This window comes from Rhizophagus irregularis, chromosome 11, assembly GCF_026210795.1.
Source record: "Rhizophagus irregularis chromosome 11, complete sequence".
In the NCBI taxonomy this organism is placed as follows: Eukaryota; Fungi; Glomeromycota; class Glomeromycetes; order Glomerales; family Glomeraceae; genus Rhizophagus; species Rhizophagus irregularis.
Window position 1 is genome coordinate 347,504 of NC_089439.1, and position 19,745 is coordinate 367,248.

The following is a 19,745-nucleotide window of genomic DNA, read 5'->3' on the forward strand; positions in this document are numbered from 1 at the left end:
CTGACATTTCACCCAAATTAGGATTAAACTATCTAAGCGCTCGGACAAGAAAAATAATTACACATATCCAACCGTAAATTATCCAAGATTATATCCATCATGGCCAATACTGTGCCCGAAATGCTCCTCTTCACCAGATACAAATGCACACGCGAAGATCAATCCTCCAGTTTGATTAATAAAATATCCAAATGTAAAGACACCTCCTCTAGGCCCTCCTCTAGGCAAATAGTGACTTAGCTTTCACTTTTGATATCCATCACGCGAACGCAACATTTAACATTTTCAATTCACTCACGCATCATATTTCGCTTACAAATAATCACCCAATTTCTTAACTCGCTCATAACCTCATTCCTCAAGATAAACCTCACTGTCCTCACATATCTATGTTATAATTATATTGGCAAACTCATATCCGCCATCAATTATTCACCAAATTTATTAAGGAATTCACCAAAGATTTACATCAAACCATTTAGAAGTCTCGCTCTGATAAATTCAAAACATGAGAAAACTATTATCGACAACAACAAAAAAATCCGTCGATCAACTAAACGCAAACAACACACAGGCAAAATTCACGCCCAATTACAACACATAACTACTATAACCTTCGTATAGTATTTAACTAAATTTCGATTAAAATAGCGTCCAAAATCTAAAAAAGATTAAATTAATTAGATAGATTTTATAAAAAAAAACCATAATATGATCATAACGATAAATAAATAAACTTTATAACAACCTATTAAAAATATTTCTTTTCTTCCCTTTCCATTTTAAAAGCTATAAACGTAAAAATTTAATTATTAATGAATTAATAAGCCTAATAAAAAAATTATATAAATATTTTTATATAAATATATAATGTAGTGTCTTAAAATACCGTTTTATTGCTTCCCAAAGTATAAGAATACTTTAGTTAGTGTAGGATTCTAATGTAGTGCCTTTGTTATTCAATGCGATCTATGTATGAATTCAGTGTGATTTAAGCGAGATCTTGAAGTTAAAGAGTAAAAATATTGGTCCATTATTTGACAAAACTTTACAAATACATAGCATATATATGCACTTATTGAAATATTAAAGAAAAAAAGTATAATAGAACTATAAAAAAATTTAGACTCCAAGTATCGAGAGACGAAAATTTTTTTGTATATATTTTTTTTCTGTGTTACGTGATCGACATTAATTTCAACCATTTTGAAAATGGCGATAGCGTTCACGTCTGAATTTATAAACTTAAAAGTAACTGTACTAAAGCGGTTTCGATAACTCATGGTATCCGCCAAGCTTTTGTGCAACATTTAGCAGAATTTTACATATTTATCACAAATACAGTACATATAGTACATTAATTTTAATAATAGTACATTAATTTATTATATTTACAATTAATAATAAATTTTATTATACAAATTTTCCTATCAAACACTAAATGTTATTTAGTTTTCAAATTTTCCATATAGGATATTAAATCTTTTTCTAATAATAATAATAATAATAATATTTAATAATATTTACAATATTAGTATAATAAAATTAACAAAGCAAAATAATTGAAAAAAAAAATACCAACCTTGACTTGGATCAAAATATGCATATTTAAAATTATCTTTTGATATCTTATTTTTACTTGCGAAATATTTTATTATAACCCCATTAAGTCCATTAGATTTTTGTTTTAGAAAAATTGGTCCATATTTATTCCAATCATTTTCTTTTGTAGTAGAATACAAACTTATAAATTTTGGTTTTAAGGAATCATGCTTAGTTAAGATATTTTTTATAAATTTACTATGATTAAAAGATGACATCTCAGAACAATTAGAACTATAATCCAGGATGACGAATGTATGAAAAGTAAAATCGGGTAAATGATCATAACAATTATTTTTCGAACAATAAGAATATGTGTACAATCCAGTTCTTTCATTTCCAAAGTTATAAAAATGATGGCCAATTATAAGAGAGTTAGCTGAATCATCCAATTTTCTTAATACAGGAATTCCAAAACAATGAGATGAGTCTGCTGCTAATAGACGTTCCTGAGTTTGATTATCTGATGCATTAAAATTGTGACTTTCAACTTTAAATTGAATATTAAAATCTGGGCGATCAAAATTAAAATTCATATCATAACCGGTAATCATGATCATAATTTTCAATTTACATTTACGTTCTTTAAATTTTTTTTGAATACAATGTATTATAAGTTTTGGTTCTTGATTTGGTGGCCAAAAGATCTGACAATTAAAAATATCATTATTCATTCTGTTTTTATCAACAACCGTTGCAAAGATACTACATTCTGCAACTTCATCTTTAAGAGTTTCTAAAATATCTTTTGGTATGTTTTTTAGTTTTAAATTTTCATGATTTCCGGGTTTGTTTAATTTAAATTCATAAATTTCAGTGCTTAAATAAAGAATTTTTTTTCCAACTAATAAAAAGATTTCCTTGCGCAAATCTTCAGGTAAAAGTTTGAAAATGCTAATTGGATTTTTAATTTTTATGCAATCCCAATTTCTAAATTCTTCTAATGAATTAAGCCATTCCTTTTTATTAAAATCTTTAGAAATAAATTTCTTTCCTCCAATTAATTTAAGATTTGTATACTTTGTACAATTTTTACTGGAATTGCTTGAATTTGTATTAACAAAATAAGCCCTTGCTCCTAGAATAACTTCTTCTTTTGGAACGAATTTACCAAATTCTTCTGTAATCTTTCTAAATTTTCTAGGATCTTTAGACTCTATAGCATCTTTTACAGCTTTGATGAATTCTGGATTGGGTTCCGTTTTGAATTTTAAGGATACTTTACTATATTCAATGACAGTACAAGTTGAATTATTAGTTCTTTTATTTGTATCAATATCTTCAAATAAAAAGATATCTTTTTCCATAAATTGCCCTTCCTTTAAATTAATTTCAGTACATTTGGGTGCATCAGCAATTTCAGTTATATCGTAACCCGTTATTTTAAATGCTTTCTTATTAGCTCTATCTAAAGATATAGTATGGCCGTACTCTAATTTTAATTTGTTTATTAAAAAATCGTAATCAGGTTCAATTAAATATAAAGTATTATTTTCTGCATCAATAATTTCTTTTAAAATAATCTCTTTCTCATCTTCTCTTGCTATTTCAGTCATTGAACTATTTGCAAATGATAATGTATCATTCATTATATCATTATCCTTTTTGAGTTTTTCACGAATATTTGATAATTTGTCATGTAAATTAAGTTCCAATGATGATAGTCTTTCTAGAATTAATTCGTGCGATGCATGTTTCATGATTTTTATTTGAAACATTACATTGCAACCCTCATAATCGTCATGTTTGTTTGATTCTTTTGTAATATTTTCTAAATTTTTATTCACGTTAATGAAGATTGGATTCTCTTTAATTTCTTTTAATTTTTCAACTACTTGTTTAATAGTTGGTCGATTATTTTGTTTATTATTCCAACATTCTAAATAAAGAATTATTAAATAAATGATTAAAGGGAATGAAAGTAAAAAGTCATGATTACCTACTTGTATATAGATTAGAATATTCAATTGGAGTACCTGAAACAATTTCTTCTCTACGGCCTTGTGAAATTTTTTTAGCTAAATTGCAATCATATGATACATCACAGAACGGTCTTTTACCACTTGAGATTTCCCATAAAAGTACACCAATACTGTAAACATCACTTCTTTCATTTAAAGAGAAATTCTTGTCAATAAGTTTTTGTGGATCAATATAAGGAATTGCGTCAAATAATTGCGATTCAGATACCATTTTGATTCTTTTTAATAATCCAAAATTTGCCAATTTAATATTATTTTGATGAACCAACACATTACTAGAATTCTATTATATTACAAAATAAATGAAAGATTATTTTTAACTTTTCAATTATTTGATTCAAAAAATACAAAAAAAAAAATAAATGAAATTTTACCAAGTCACGATGTACAATTTTTTTATTATGCAAAAATGATACAGCGTAAGCCAACTGAAATGCTAATTCGTATTTGTTATTCCAAGTTAATTTATTAAATGTTTGCTTTAGATAATCTTGAAGGGAACCGTTATCGGCATATTCCATTACGAGTAATTTTTCTAAATGAATAAAAGAAGTATTCATTAAATTTCATTTGATTATTTAGTTTTGTATAAAAAGGAAAATCTCAGACGTTACCTGAATTAGAATTTGTAATACCAAGGAAACGAATAATTTTGTCATGAACATCTACTGCTCGTTGAAGATTAATCTTAAAATATAAATAAAGATTAAAATATTTTATTAGTAGGTAAATATAAAGAATATAAAATATATTTTTATTAAATTACCTCCTCGCGAACAATTTCTTCAAAAATATCTTTGTCAAAATTAAGAGATTTTAACACGAAATATTGCTCAGAATTTCTCCTTTCTGCACGGTAGACTTTTCCAAATTTTCCTTCGCCAATTTCTTTAATATTACTAAAATCGCTATAGTTGTAATATAAATGTGGGTCGCACGATTGATATTTTACGTTATTATTTGACATCTTTACAATTTTAAATAGAGAAAGAATTTACGTATAAGGCGGGGATGGGATTAAAGGATTTTGACAATATTGGCGAATCAATAAATATTCAAAATCTCCTCCGTTAAAGTTCCGGAATTGGGGATACGAAATTATGCGATACCAAATCACATCGTTGCACCTATAATATGATACATAACTAAAATAAAATCTGAATGGTCTTTTTTTATGCTGATATTATTACACAAAATCAGCCAAACCTAAATAAAGAAAGTACATAACTTTCAGGGCTAGATTTATTTACAAAAAAAATAAAAAAATAAGGAAATAATACAATTAAATCATAAAATTTCACATTATGATGTATGTCCTACTAAATTTGTTTATTTTTTTTCTTTACAAAGACGCCATTTAAAAAGAATTAACATGAAACAAAAATTGTATTTTAAATTTACATTAATAAATAACTCTTTTTTATTTTATTAATTTAAACAAACAAAAAATTAATTTTCAAATTGACAATTTCAGAAATATCCTTATGGATAATGGTATTATTCCATACATATAAAGATTAAAAAAGTTTTATTTAATCTCCTAAATTATAAAACAGAATAAAGAAAAAAACGCGCACGGTACAATACATATTTTATGTTTTATTTTTAACTTACTCCGTTTTTTAGTTATTTTTATTTCCTTTTTCTTAAGGAAAAAAGGGTAAGAAAAAGGGGAGTATGTAATAATGATCGTACCCCTAAAAGTTCAAACTCGTTTGATAAAATTAGTTGACTTAATCTTTCAGACCTGTTTCATTTAGTTAAAGTACTGAATTATTCTACGGTGAAGTGAAAAGGACAAGTGTACAATATTTTCATGCGAAATTATTATTCTTCATAAATAATCAAATTTGATAATAATTTGATATCTAAGTAGTTCATCTTTATTTAAAAGTCACCGTATATTTAGCCGTGCAAACATGATTTAAAGGTATTTTACTTCAATATTTCAAAATAAATAAATAAATAAAATTCAAACAAATGTTTATTAAAAAATTGCTAATTCGCGGAATCTCACAAAAACATTGTGTTTCTTTGATAATTTTTTTTAAAAAAATTTAATACATCTAATTAATGTCTTGTGAATAATAGTTTTCATATTCCACGCATCAACGCACCAGCGGTAATCTTAATTATAGAAAATTATAAAACAAATTGATATTGACATTTGATTTTACAATTTCTAAACACGGTAACATTCAATCTTCAAATTTAATTTCCGGCCTAGAAAAATCTTTAACCCTTTTATTGTGATTTCGCCAGGTATTCAATATACTTTATATAGTTATTAAAGAAATTCTTTGAATTTTTTGTCACACATATATTTATCAATCGTAGTGGGGCTAAAAGTACTCTCATCAAATGATCAACGCCACGCATGTCTCAATCGTATGGGGCTAAAACTACGCCGATTAAATGATCAACGCTATGCATGTCGTACAGTTGAAAGTCCTTTTCTACCTTTTAAATAAAAAGAAAGTTCTGTAGTACGTAATTGTATTACAGTACGTTTTTCTTTAGAAATCTATTAGTTCCATGGAAATGATGGAATTCATTTCACGAAGAATTATAATTAGATTAATTGTTGTTTTCTATAGTTCCTGTAAATCAGGTTTACTACTATTTTGTCCGAAAGAAAATATTTTAACTTTGAAATTTTAAAGATTTAATATATCAAATATATCATCCGGATTTGAAGAATTAATAACGAATTTTTAGAATTCTTGGTAATAATGAGAAAATTATCGATATCCATGTACTTTTATAATAAAATCATTATTTAAATTAAATTCAAAATCCGAAAAAAAAATTATACCTTACAAAATTCTAGAAAATTCCAAACTTCAACAATTATTAAAAATATTCTAAATGTGGAATTAAAAGAAAAATTAACTTTGTTTATATTTCCTTTTAAATAAAGACCTCCTTGAGTTTCATGTAAATAAAAGTTGTCATAATTATCGTTGTTTCGGACTTTACCTATCGTGTAACAAATTTACGGAGTCTTGGTACACTATTTTTAGATGCTATAGTGTGTATACTAATTAAATAAATAAAACAATTAATACATATAATAATCGATATTATATTCATTCATTTTTTTCGATTACAAATCCTTTCCTTATATGGGAATAAAACAATTTTTATTTGTTGGGAATATTTCCACAAGGAAAAAGTAACGTTAACCAAATGTTACAAATGTTACACGATTTGATTAAAAAGGTTGATTACTAAATAGTTTCCGGAATTTTTATATTAAAAACATTTTATTCTAAAAAAAGTTTAGCGAGAAAAAAAAAATTCCATTAGCTTTCAATTATTTCCAAAATTGTAAATTTTTGAAGGATATATATAATTTTTCATTGTAAATATTTAATATATTTTTTTTTATTATAAATATTATAAACCATTTTTTTTTTTATTCTTTTCAATTCTTTTAAACATATATATATAAAAAATCCGGTATAAGTCTTCCTTGATTTGGCAACATTTTACTGTTGATAAATATATTATATGTTCAGTTATAAAATTTTAAGTATTAATTTACTTGGTAAATAAAAATTTTATACACTGTACCCAACTTCGATTTTAACGCACATTATTTTCAACACCTCCCTCATAAACTGCAACTTTTCTTCTTACTTAATTACTTAATTGCATCTGCAATATGTGTAAAAATAATAATTCAGATCCGCCTGTTACAGTCAAAGTAATAAATGACTCTATAAAATTTTCTAAAATTTTAAGTTGGAAAAAGAATTTGTCACAGATTCGTTCAGAACTTGAAGAGAATAATAGTATAATTGATATGGAATTATCATTATTCGTAAAAATTTCAACATCAAAAGATGAAGGTGAGCGTTTAGAAGTAATAGACAGAGATGATGAAAATAAGAGAACGTTAGAAGAAATCATGGATACAAAAAAAAAAGTTTTATATTTACAAAAGTATCCATGGGAAAATTTTAACGAAGACCATAAATTAGAACATGGATACACCATAACTAATAATAATGTACTTATAAAAGCTAATAAGAAGGCGTTTACAATAACGAATTGCGAAATTAAAAAAATTGTGGGAAAACGTACAGAAGATAATCCAAAAACTAAAAAAGAGGACTTTATTGAATATTCAAAAGTATCTTTAAGTTTCAAATTAAAACCAACTGAAGAATTTATTATAAGAGTAAGAAAAGCCTTAGAATCTGATAATATACTTCAGAAATTAAGGGAAATAGTTAAAGATTATGGAGAATTCATCTCAGAAGAAATTATTTTAGGTGGACAAGTCTATTTTGAAGATTCAAGTAAAAATAAATATAAATTATTTGTTGGAGGAGAAAAGCGTGATTACTCATCCTTTAATGAAGTCGAATGGTCAAAACATTTGAACAATTTAAACAATTTGCATTGCATAAAATTAATAAAACCCATTAGTATTTTTCAACTTTTGCCTGATGAATTACGTAAAGGCGTCTTATCTTCAATCGGTGTAAAAATCATTTATACTAAAACTGAAGATTGTAAATATGATTTAAAAGAATCCAGAAAGCGTGTAGAAAATATTCCACAAGATGTTTTAACGATATTTCAAAATGAAGATTCTGAATGTGAGATTTTTGTAGCAGTTATTGATGTAAAAGAGAAAGATTTTTTTAACTGTCGAATCTCTCATCAAGATGGTGAAGATCCAAAACTTATAATACATTGTATTCAAAAAAAATTCAAAATACGTGAATGTAAATTAAAAATTAGATGGATGGTTATTGGTTATGATGTAAATTTTGGACTTAATTCTTCAGATTTTGACGTTCAATTGGAAAAATTTAAAGTACAAAATTGTGATGATCACATTTATAAGCGTTTTCTAGAATTGAAAAGTGATCCTTCAGTACTTTGTTTTGGAATACCCAAATTAAGCAAGTTGGATCGCACAAATGAGTCATTTACTGTCGGTCATCATTTTTTTGACGATCAAAAAAATAAAAAGACTGGATTGTGCACATTTTCTTATTGTTTAAAACAAAAACAAAATGTCAATCTACCTGAATTTACTTTTCATATGTTTATAATAAAATGTAATAATACTTCCTGTAATTACGGGATGGTGCCTTTTAAAAAGAAGATAAGCAATTGGCCTAAAATTTCGATAAATAAGAAGCCGAAATTTATTAGTATATATTCTTCGGGAGAAAATAAGTGTAGTCCGATTTTTCTAAAACAAAAAATTAATGGGATTAAAATTAAATATTTAAAATGCAATAATGAAAATAATATTTCTCAACCAAGATTACATGAATCAGATAATCTACAACATGCGTATTTTCAAACAAACCATGAAGGTCGGATCGGTCGGTATTATTTACTTTTTTTTTTAAATTTATTTTAAAACTTTATTACTAAACAATCATCTATTATTATTAATAGGTAATAATTGGGTTGACAAATTCTGAAGATGAAATAAATAATTTATCAATACAAAATGGAAACAAGATTTACGCTGTATATTTATAAAAATCCTTACATTGTTGGTATTTATATTCTAATTTTTTATGATTTGGAAGCTTTCTTAAAGAAATTAATTGGTAAAACATTGAAACTAACTGAAATTTAATTTTCAATATTTAGAGAAACTTTTAGACTTATACATATATTACCTGTATTAATATAATAAACATTAAAATAATATGTACACAAAAAAAAAAGTATTAAAATCGATATAATAATAGATATATACATTTTTCTATTTTCTGCATCTCATCATATTCATTTACTCTTTCGTCTTCAATATAATAATATAATAATAATATAATATCTTCGATTTTATATCAGACATACGGTTAGGGAAGGAAAAGTTCGGGTAGAGCGATTTGAGTCGTTTCATTCCATTCGGTTTGGTCCAAATCGGTTTTAATAAATTTCACCGATCCGGTTTTTCACTTTGACGGCTCAACTTGGTTTTTTCAATAGCATCAGTTCGGAACCAGAGTCCCTACATATTGTGCACGGATAGCGTGAATTGCGTTCATGCATTCAACAAATTTTCTACACTATCGACGCCAATTGAAAATCAAGAATTATCTAACGTTTCCAATTTGAAAATCCATATACACAAAATTAAAGCACATACATACTGTATGGTCCGAACAATGATGTAGCAGATATCATACCTTGGTTAAAGAGGGCGCGAGGGTTACAATTAAAAACGCCTCTCTAAAACACTTACCTAACGTTTGTACATGGAAAAATAATATTCCTATTGACTAAAACTTACGAAATTTTCTCAAAATACCTACAGACATAATCATTTAACTAACAAGTTAATTAACCTCAAAAGTTTACACCCTGCCATAACAGATTATTTAATGGATCAATTAACTTGCTTTGATCGAATTAGTACCTCCAAAATAATCTCCCACAAATCAAAAACAATCTTCAATTGTGCCAGCCTATAAAATCCAACATTATATACAAACACAAATGTTACTTTTGCAGAATCCAATGAACATTAATATATATGTATTGCACATATATGTGAGTAGTATTTGGTGTATTTTATTTCTATAACAACTCCTCATAGACAAACTTAAGGACGTCTCTAAATGCTTGCCATATCAATTCAACGCATTTCTTAATGCTTCAGATATTCTTAACTGGACCTTGCTTACCAATGAATATTTATTTAATGCTTCACGGTTTTATTTCCAAACAATTAACGTCATTAATCAACAGGATCATCCCAAATTTTCGTAATCCGTTAATATATTGTATAGTCATAATGAAGTTCGATTATGTACGATCGTTTGTATTGTTACTTTGTTCTCCTTGCAATTTCAAATATGTATTCAATCTTTTAGAGTACTTTAGATAGTGCCACGACGTTAGACAAATCATGTTAGTAGATCGAGAGATATATATTCATTCTATTCCAAACTTCTTATTTTACAAAGCTCAATAAAGAAATGCGTGTTACTAATATATATTATAAAAAAAAATTAAATAAAAAAAATAAAAAAAATGTATTCAACCTTCAATGATTTTACATTTGCTAAAGTCTTTTTTCGTATTCTGAGAGCTCACTTTTTTCTATGAGCTCTACTATAGTTATTTTGATCAGTGATCTCTTGATTGTAGGGAATAGGGAGTCAGGTCACTTTGATGAATCTTCACCCTGTAAAAAAAAAATGTCCGGAAATTGTAGCTAAAAACATCCGGAAAATGTCCGTGTGTCCGGAAAACGTCCAGAAAATTGCAATATTCCGGACACTTTCTGGACGCTGGGTCTGAACCCTCCTGGACATTTTCTGGACATTTTCCGGAAAATGGAAATTTTCCAACGTCCGGAATATTGCAATATTCCGGACATATTCCAGACAAATAAACATTTTCCGGACGTTTTCAGCTACAATTTCCGGACATTCTTTTTTTATAGGGTCATTAATAATCGTACATGCTAAATTTGGTAATCACACAATTAATTTATTTTAACCATTTTAATCACGCGCAATGAAACCAAGAAAAGTGCGATCGGCCCTCAATCATTTCTAATTTTAGTCTGAAAGGCTTTTAGTCCTACCTATAGCAGCTATAAATTGGGGTTTTGTAGACCTTTTTAGCTTTTAAGTCTTTCTCATAACGTGCACATCTAAAATTTTTTTATTTTATTGTAACGTTATATTATAATGAGTGATGATATTATAATCGACATTTCTACTCCGGAAAGTGGAGTAAAAGGTGAACAAATGATTTGCTCTTTAAGTTTGAAATGTGTTGCAACTTGGAACGGAAAAGATGAAAAGATTAGTATTTGGCAGAAATCATCATCGGCCAATGAAGATATAGAATTAAACGTGTTAATTGAGAAATTGTCATCTATCACAAATATTAATTTTCACAAATTGGTCGAGTTAGTTGACATCTCTGATGAAAAATTATTGATTCTTGAATTAGAGAGTGATGATTGTAATCCATACAGAGGTTAGTAATTCAAAATTGATCCCTATAGTTGATAGAAGGTTATTATTTAAACCTTTCTCTTTCCTGTTACGCTAACACATCTTTTTCATTAGTTGTGTATGACTTGAATTATCAACGGTCCCTAATACATAAATACACACCTCATATATTTGTAAAATGGAAATTTTTGGAAAATGGAAATTTGTTAACGATGCATCATGAGCATAGTAATAAATCACGCTTGAAGATTGAACTATACTTTATTGAAAATGGATCATTCAAATTAAAAAGATCATATTTCATCTTGACTAATTATTACGATAATTCTTATTTGTTTTCACAAGGACAACTTATGCATGGATCAAAATATTTACGACAATGGAATGTAATTAATGGTAGTGAAGATTTTGATCATCAATATTATTTGGGTTGCTCAAAATCGGTTCAAGTTTGTTTTAATGAAAGTTTATTGGCGGTTAGAAAGTTGAATAATTCTCTCATAATATACTCCAAAAAAACTGGTATGGCCTTTTTTCAGCGTCTTCAAGTTAAGATAAAGGATATTGGCTTTTGTAAAGAATCTGATTTGTTAATTGTTCAAGAAGATAATGAAAGTAATATAGACGGGTTCAATTACCATTTCATAGATCCTTATTTTGGAAATATACTTTATACACAGCCAATCAAAAGTAAACACAAACAGTTGATAATACATGAAAATGTGATTAGCATTGTTGATAATAGTGTGCAGATTGAAAATATATTCGAAAATACAAAGGAACAACTATACAGAGAGATGTCCACTCACCTTTTGTTATCTATGACCAATAGCGCATCAATTATTCGTGGTTGTAAGGGTGAAACCAAAGAATTTAGCAAGTGTAATGAGTGTGATGAGTATGTCGAAGTCTCTTCAACATTATTAACATGGAAAATTTATAAAAGTGAAAGAAAACTTTCCGCAAATATAAATTCTCAAGAGATCGATTGCATAATCCTTGATGAGAGACTTTCTAATATCTTTTACTTTTATATGTTGCCAAATGATGATATAGTTATACATACAAATCATTATGGGATAATTTTTACTCTTAATAATCAAAATAAAATAGAACTATTATTTTTTTCTCAACTTTCTATTGATGACGAGCACCATTATAGTTATGAGAATGATTCATTTGAAATAATTTTCAATAAATTTACGAATCAACCTATTATCATAGAAATGATTGTAAATTACCTCGACGATATCACAAAATTTACCTTATACGCTTCATATATTTTGCAAGCTGCAATTAAATGTCGCAAAGGTGATATAATTGATCACATCATTGAAAAATGTATAGATCATTATAATAAAAATCCAGAAAATATTCATTTATTCAAAATTGTAACTAACCATATTTCAGAAATTCGAAAATATAATCATTATTATGTAAAAAAGTTTTTCAATTATACTACTTTAATTAAGGCTCCTCAAAAAATTCAATGCGAAGAAGTTACTGGACAAAGAAAATTTTTTTTACCTATATTTATACTTTTCGAATATCATCATCTTTATGGATTTACTCATGATACTGATGCTAATTCTTATTTGCTTAAATCAACATTTTTTCTAAATATTATTCGTTCATTAAGAGATAATTCATATTCTTTATACAATTATTTATTAAAGCCATTTTCTAAAAAACGATCAGCTATTAAATTATATATTCCTTTACCACAATTTGCATCTTACAATACAAATTATAATCCTGTCAAAGAATTCTTTTTGGGACCCGAAAAAAATGAATTTTTAAAGTTAAAAGATTCTCATTTTTATTCAGATTGGAATGGAGAAGCTCTGCTTAATTTTAAATGGAAAAAGTTTGGAAGATTTTATTATTATATAAACTGGCTTGTGTACATTGCCTTTCTCATAACATTTTCCCTGGCGATACATGGAAATTTTCAAAAAGTCTTTTTTATAATTTCTGCTATTCTGGGATTTTTTCAATTACTATTTTTTGAAGTTCGCCAATTTTTGTGGAATATGAAGAAATATTTTTTTAGTATATGGAATTGGTTTGGTAAAGTGTAATGACTTTAAAAATTTTAAATTATATATATGCATTCATTTATTTACTTAATTTATTATATTTCTTTTAGATCTAATTGCGTATATTTTGCCAATTGTAATTTCAATTCGATGGTTAATGAATCATCCCTTACCTGCTTGGGTTTCATCCGTTTCAATTTTCTTTTTAGAATTGAGATTTATATTTTATTTAAGAGTATTTGAACAATTTTGTATTTATTTTGCAATAATCATTGGCGTTGCAAGAAATACTATCTCTTTTTTTGTTATTCTAGCCTTTATCATTATTGTGTACACTCATGCATTTATTGTACTTAGTAATCATAATAATTTTTTTGATTCTTTTTTGGCTATATATAAATTAATGACAGGTATTTGTATATCTTTTTTATACTAAAAAAAAAAATATTTATTTGATACGGATTTAATTTTTTTTTCTTTATACAAATGTAGGAGATACTACAAATTTAGAATTTCAAAAGAATCCAGAGCTTATTGTTATTTGGATTTCATTTTCAGTTTTCACAGTTATTTACCTTTTAAATTTGTTTATTGGATTATTAAATGAAGAAATTCAAAAAATTGATAAAAAAACTTTGTTTTTACATCAAAGAGCTGAGGTATTGAATTTTTATATAATAAAATGTATTAATTTGAAATTTTTTTTTATTTAAACTCACTTTTTTAAACTTTTTTTCAAATAGATACTTGCTGAAATTGAATTATTTAATTTGTTTCCTTCTCAAAGAAGATTGAAATCTTGGTTTCCTGATCATATGTAAGTTAATTTTTGCAAATTCATTAATATTTATCTTATAACACATGTTAAAATCTATCTTTATTTTTCTTTAGTTATTATTATGTAAATGTTGATGAATTGCAAAGAAAGTTGAATGAAATAAATAGTAGTGATACATATAAAGATAGTCCTTATAAGCCAATTATTCATCCAGATCTTTTAGATCTTATAACATGCAAGATTACAAATTCAATAGAAAATGGTACATATAATTCAATTTCAGAGAGAATTAATTTTAGTCTATTAAAAAATAAGGGTCAGATATCAATTACTCTTAAATTTAAAGGAAAAAAGTTGATAGATTATATTGATCATATTGTTATGGATAATGATGATGATGATAAAGATGGTAAAGAATTTAAAAATATGAATTTAGAAGAAAATAATATTCAAGATTATTTGAAATCAATTCAAAATATTATAAAATCAAATGTCTCAAAAAATAAGCATTATTTAAATATTACACTTGAATTTAAAGGTGCGAGATTAGTGAAATATGAAAGTCAGGTTGCTGATTAACTTAGCATAGTATGATATTGTTTATAGATCAAACCAGAGTTTTGTATTAATTATTAGTATATATGATTAACTATTCTTATATATAGTGATATGATTATTTTGATTTTTGTATATGCACTGAATTATTAAAGATATTTTCTATATAACATTTAAATTTAAACAAATAAAAAATGAAAGAGTAATATAAATTAGGTTAATATTTATGGTATTAAAAATTAAAATTCATAAATGAATTATATACTAATTATATGATAATAAATATTACTGTATTTAATCAGTATAGCTGTTACATTTTGTTCTGGATTATTGTATTTTCAAGCTTTCTATCTACTTTATGGTAATTGGTAAGTAATTTAATTCCGTCTGTACCCTATTTTCTACTATAAATCTTCATTATATCAATTTTAGTGATGCAAAATAAAATTATGTAATATGCTGCTATGTGAAATTTACTTTTAATGTTATATTGCAAAATCATAACTTTTCATTACTCTTTATAATTTGTGGAAACAAGCTATGTATTAGTAAATTGAATAGGAAAAAGAGGAGCATGAATTATTGGTATTCTAAAGTTTAATAATTTGTTGAGATGTCTACAATCAGTCCGATCAGCTGTACAGAAAAATCAAGCCATTTTGAATCTGACTTATTGTAAAAATTCTTAGTAAATATTCAAATTTGCGGTTGTAAACTTAATGGCCCAAAGAATCATTTTCAATTGATATATCGCGAGAAATTAAATTTTTCGCGGTGCACTTTTAAATAGTAATTGAAATTTCTATAGAAAAATCTTCACTAATGATTTTTACTATGGAGCAATTCCTATGTTTGTGATCGGAGACACCCCAATAATTTGTAAAGGAGTATAGTAAACTTTATAAACTTATATTTAAATTTACAAAACTCTATTTAAGCTTGAATATTCAAAATTACAAAAAGTTCCTACTAGTGTCAAATAGCAATTATGAAAATTAAATTTATTCTTTTATTTATTTTGATTTTATCCAACCAAATTTTATGTGATATATGAATTGGTTTATTAATTCATAAAATTTTGTTTAATTACAAACTGATTTAATTATATAAAGAAAAGTTTACTAATAAATAAAAACTAGTAAATAGATAATGATAAAATATTTCAATGAAAAATCAAATATAATATTTCCCTATAAGTCCGAAATATGTTATAAGATAAAATAATCTTATGTTTATTATTTAATATACTCTTTAGACTTTTAAATTATAATTCGCAGAAAATGATCATAACTTATAATCTATATTGAAAAAATAAGAATGAGTGATGTGACAAATAAAGTAACAAAGCATTATATTACAACTTTGTAAAATCAGTAATCTCTACTGAATTATTATTAACATTATCATCATATTTTAAGTTTTTTATAAAAGGATTAAGTAATCGAAATGTATAAATAGCTTGTGCATGAAAAGTAAATGATTTGCCAATTCTGATTGGTAAATGTTTTGCCTTTCTATATTCTTATGTCTCTTCAAATTGCTTATTATAATATAATTTTTTCAATTGATTCTTTTATTTTAATATAATTCGGTCTATCATTTTTGATTTGTATCCAACATTTTTTTCATTAAATCAATATAACATTTTGGCAGGTCTATATGTTTAGTTTTGAGCATGATCAGCATAAATATTTTTTTCGTCAATATCGATTTTTCTACATAGTCCCAAATACTCTCTTTTGTAAATAATAATATTTCCTACATGAGAATCTCGATTAACCATTTGTCCTTGAATTTCAATAAGACCTTTAATAATATCAGTTAATGCTTTTAATCCATTATACCAACCAAAATTTTTGTATAAAAATTTCCACCTTCTGCATATTCAAGAACCATAATGTACTCTTTTGTACTTGGATTTTGAGAAATTCCATATATTTTAAGAATATTATATATTTTTTGATTTGAATAATGTATTAATATATATTTATGTATTTTTATATTAGGCAAACTTAATTTTTCGCTTCTCATATCACGGTCGGGTCAGTTTTTGTTGAAAAAAAATTTTTTTTTATATCATTATTTAATATACCGGGTAAATTTTAAAAGTTTAAAAAAAAAATTTCATATGAATTTTACACACAAAATTTTTTGAATAAAAAATTAAAAGCCGAGTTGCCTGGTCATTTTCAAAATTGTTATGTTATGAGTACCGAAATATTAAGTTTACATGGTCTTTTTTTGTAAAAATATTTAAATAATAAAAAAATTTCATACCTCATTTATAAACTTATCAAGAAAATTTTGTGAATTATGTAATCATTTTAAAGCAACTCTTGTATTCGGCTTTCTTTTCCAACCTTTGTAGTCAAAGTCGTTATTATATAATAAACCTTTTTCCCATAATGATGAATATACTGTAGAAAAACCACCTTTACCTATTTCTTCAATATCATAAAACTGATCATATGGTATCCATTCAAACATCGTATAAGATTCAAGGAAATCATAATTAATACTTATGTTTTGTTTGCACGATATACAATTTTTATTATTTATTTCAAATTGATTACTGTATTTTTCACCACATTTTCCACAATAATATTTAAGTTGAAGAACTAAAATAAAATAGTTTGTGTTTGGATTTTGAGATAATCCATAGCATTGAATATCTTTCAGATATGATTCAACCTATCAAAATAGAAAGAAATTAATCTAATCTTAATATTCGATTTAAATTCGTAAAAAATTTAAATACCTCATCAGTAATACTTTACGAATTATGCAAATATTTTAAACCAACTTTTATATATGATTTTCTCATTATTATATTTTTATTTGTGTAAGTTAAAGGATCATCTTTCAATATTGTTGTAGCAACTAGCAAGTTCACATTCTCTATCTATCTCTTTAATCTCAATGAGATTATTATATAGTATCCATTTAAATACTGTATCACGATAATTAACTGCTTTTTTTGAATGTAATTATCAATTTTTTCATTTCCACTAGTCCAATATGTAAAATTCTTTTTTGATTTTTTTTGATTGACTTATTTGACATAGTTTACAATACCTATTGAAACGTTCTTCGTATTTATTGCTTCATACATCACAATAATAGTCAGATTATTTATTATCAAAAGCCAAAATAAAAACTTTGGCATTTTGATTATAAGATATTCCATAACTTTCATATTTTATAATGATATTTTCTTTTATAATTTTCATAATCTATTAAGTATAATTCGACCTAAAAAAAAAAAATTCATTATAATTAAATTCATAGGAAGATTTAATATCTTATTCGTAAATTCGTCTTGTAAGTCATATAAAAATTATAGTGGAACTTTTTCATGTGATGTTCTCATCCATTTACTTTAAACTTTATTATAATATAATGGACTATCCCTCCATATTGCTGTAGTCAAACAATTATTTCCTATTTTAATAAGTATTTTCGTGATTATTACCACATTTATCGCAATGATGAATTGATGATGCTATAAATATTATTAAAAACCAGAATAAAATCTTTTGTATCTGGATTTTGAGCTAGTCTATTATCCTTGAAACTCTATTAAATATGATTCAATCTACAAAAATACAAAAAAAAAAATATTAATATACAAATATTACGGATATGTGTATAGAAGACTTCAATACCTTATTTGTAAATTCGTCAGTTATATTTTGTAAGTCACATAAAATCTTTATGTAACTTTTTCATGCGTACAATAGTCCTTATCCATTAATTTCTTACTTCATTATGATGTAATGGACCAACCTTCCATATTGTTGTAATCAAACAATTATTTCCTATTTCTTTAATATAAATAAACTCATTATACGGTATCCATTCAAATATTGTTTCTTTCGTACTTTAATTGCCTTTCTTTTAATCATTTAATTAGCTCTAATCCAGTTTTTTAACATCATTTTTTAAATAATCTATTTGACATGGTTTACACAAGTTTTCATTTAACATACCATATTAATTATTTATATTTTTACCACATTTTTACAAAAATAGTGTAAATAAATATTACTAAAAACCAGAATATGAACCTTTGTGTCTGGACTAGTGCTCCGCAAAATTCGGGTCTAACCCGGATAATTCAACCCGAGTGAATTTTAAATCGGGTTGGTATTAACAATTTTAATAACCCGTGACCTGCATGACCCGACCCGTCGGGTCGGGTCATTCATTTCCTTGACTCGGGTTTTGACCCGAATTAGACCCGGATGATAATTAAAATCACTGATCACATATTGATTACGCGTTAATATTGACTACGTTTATATAATATTGTTAGACGAATGAGGTAGTATATCCCCACTTAGCAAAAATGGCTAGAGACTACCTTGCAATTACAGGTATGTATATGAATTATTGTTATTAATTATTAACATTATATTAACTAATAAGTTGATTTTGATGATTAATAAAGCCCATTAGAAAGAGTATTTTCCAGTGGAACCGATTTGATAGCTGCAAAAAGATGTAGTCTTTAAACACATGCATGTTCTAATTGTATCTGCTTTAAATCCTGGCAGACGCAAAATATAGTCAAATTTCTGTTAAAGCAAGTGATTTTATAGTTCAAATATAAATAGGAATTGAAGATATCGTTAAATTCGTGCTTAGCATTAATTTTAATAAGAAAAAGTTGTGAGACCTATATGATTATCTTGTAGATCAATTGCCTTGCATTAATGAAAAAATTATATTTGAAAAAAATATTTCTGACATATTACTAAGAGTACAGTATATTATCCAATATATATATTGAAAATTACTAAAATTTCAGGTTTAACCCGGGTTATTTGAATTA

The 19,745-nt window shown here is 25.8% G+C and overlaps 4 protein-coding genes across 4 annotated transcripts; 2 read left to right on the top strand and 2 right to left on the bottom strand.

Annotated features, from left to right (window-relative positions):
• Nucleotides 1-1,444: 1,444 nt before the first annotated feature.
• OCT59_002633 (uncharacterized protein) lies at nt 1,445-4,551 on the bottom strand (the record flags this gene model as incomplete). The annotated part of the gene is made up of 6 exons (XM_066145049.1): nt 1,445-1,488; nt 1,583-3,481; nt 3,579-3,867; nt 3,959-4,119; nt 4,199-4,271; nt 4,351-4,551. 6 exons carry the CDS (start codon nt 4,549-4,551, stop codon nt 1,445-1,447), a joined length of 2,667 nt encoding a protein of 888 aa, XP_065995804.1.
• Nucleotides 4,552-7,251: 2,700 nt separating this feature from the next.
• OCT59_002634 (uncharacterized protein) lies at nt 7,252-9,037 on the top strand (the record flags this gene model as incomplete). The annotated part of the gene is made up of 3 exons (XM_066145050.1): nt 7,252-8,507; nt 8,760-8,935; nt 9,012-9,037. The coding sequence occupies 3 exons, from the start codon at nt 7,252-7,254 to the stop codon at nt 9,035-9,037; spliced, it is 1,458 nt and encodes a 485-aa protein (XP_065995805.1).
• A 2,229-nt stretch (nt 9,038-11,266) lies between these two features.
• Nucleotides 11,267-15,130, top strand: OCT59_002635 (uncharacterized protein; the record flags this gene model as incomplete). The annotated part of the gene is made up of 7 exons (XM_066145051.1): nt 11,267-11,561; nt 11,654-13,406; nt 13,593-13,609; nt 13,689-13,988; nt 14,071-14,237; nt 14,322-14,395; nt 14,470-15,130. The coding sequence occupies 7 exons, from the start codon at nt 11,267-11,269 to the stop codon at nt 14,933-14,935; spliced, it is 3,072 nt and encodes a 1,023-aa protein (XP_065995806.1). The 3' UTR covers nt 14,936-15,130.
• A 2,100-nt stretch (nt 15,131-17,230) lies between these two features.
• Nucleotides 17,231-17,735, bottom strand: OCT59_002636 (uncharacterized protein; the record flags this gene model as incomplete). The annotated part of the gene is made up of 2 exons (XM_066145052.1): nt 17,231-17,602; nt 17,715-17,735. The coding sequence occupies 2 exons, from the start codon at nt 17,733-17,735 to the stop codon at nt 17,231-17,233; spliced, it is 393 nt and encodes a 130-aa protein (XP_065995807.1).
• Between the last annotated feature and the right edge of the window lie 2,010 nt (nt 17,736-19,745).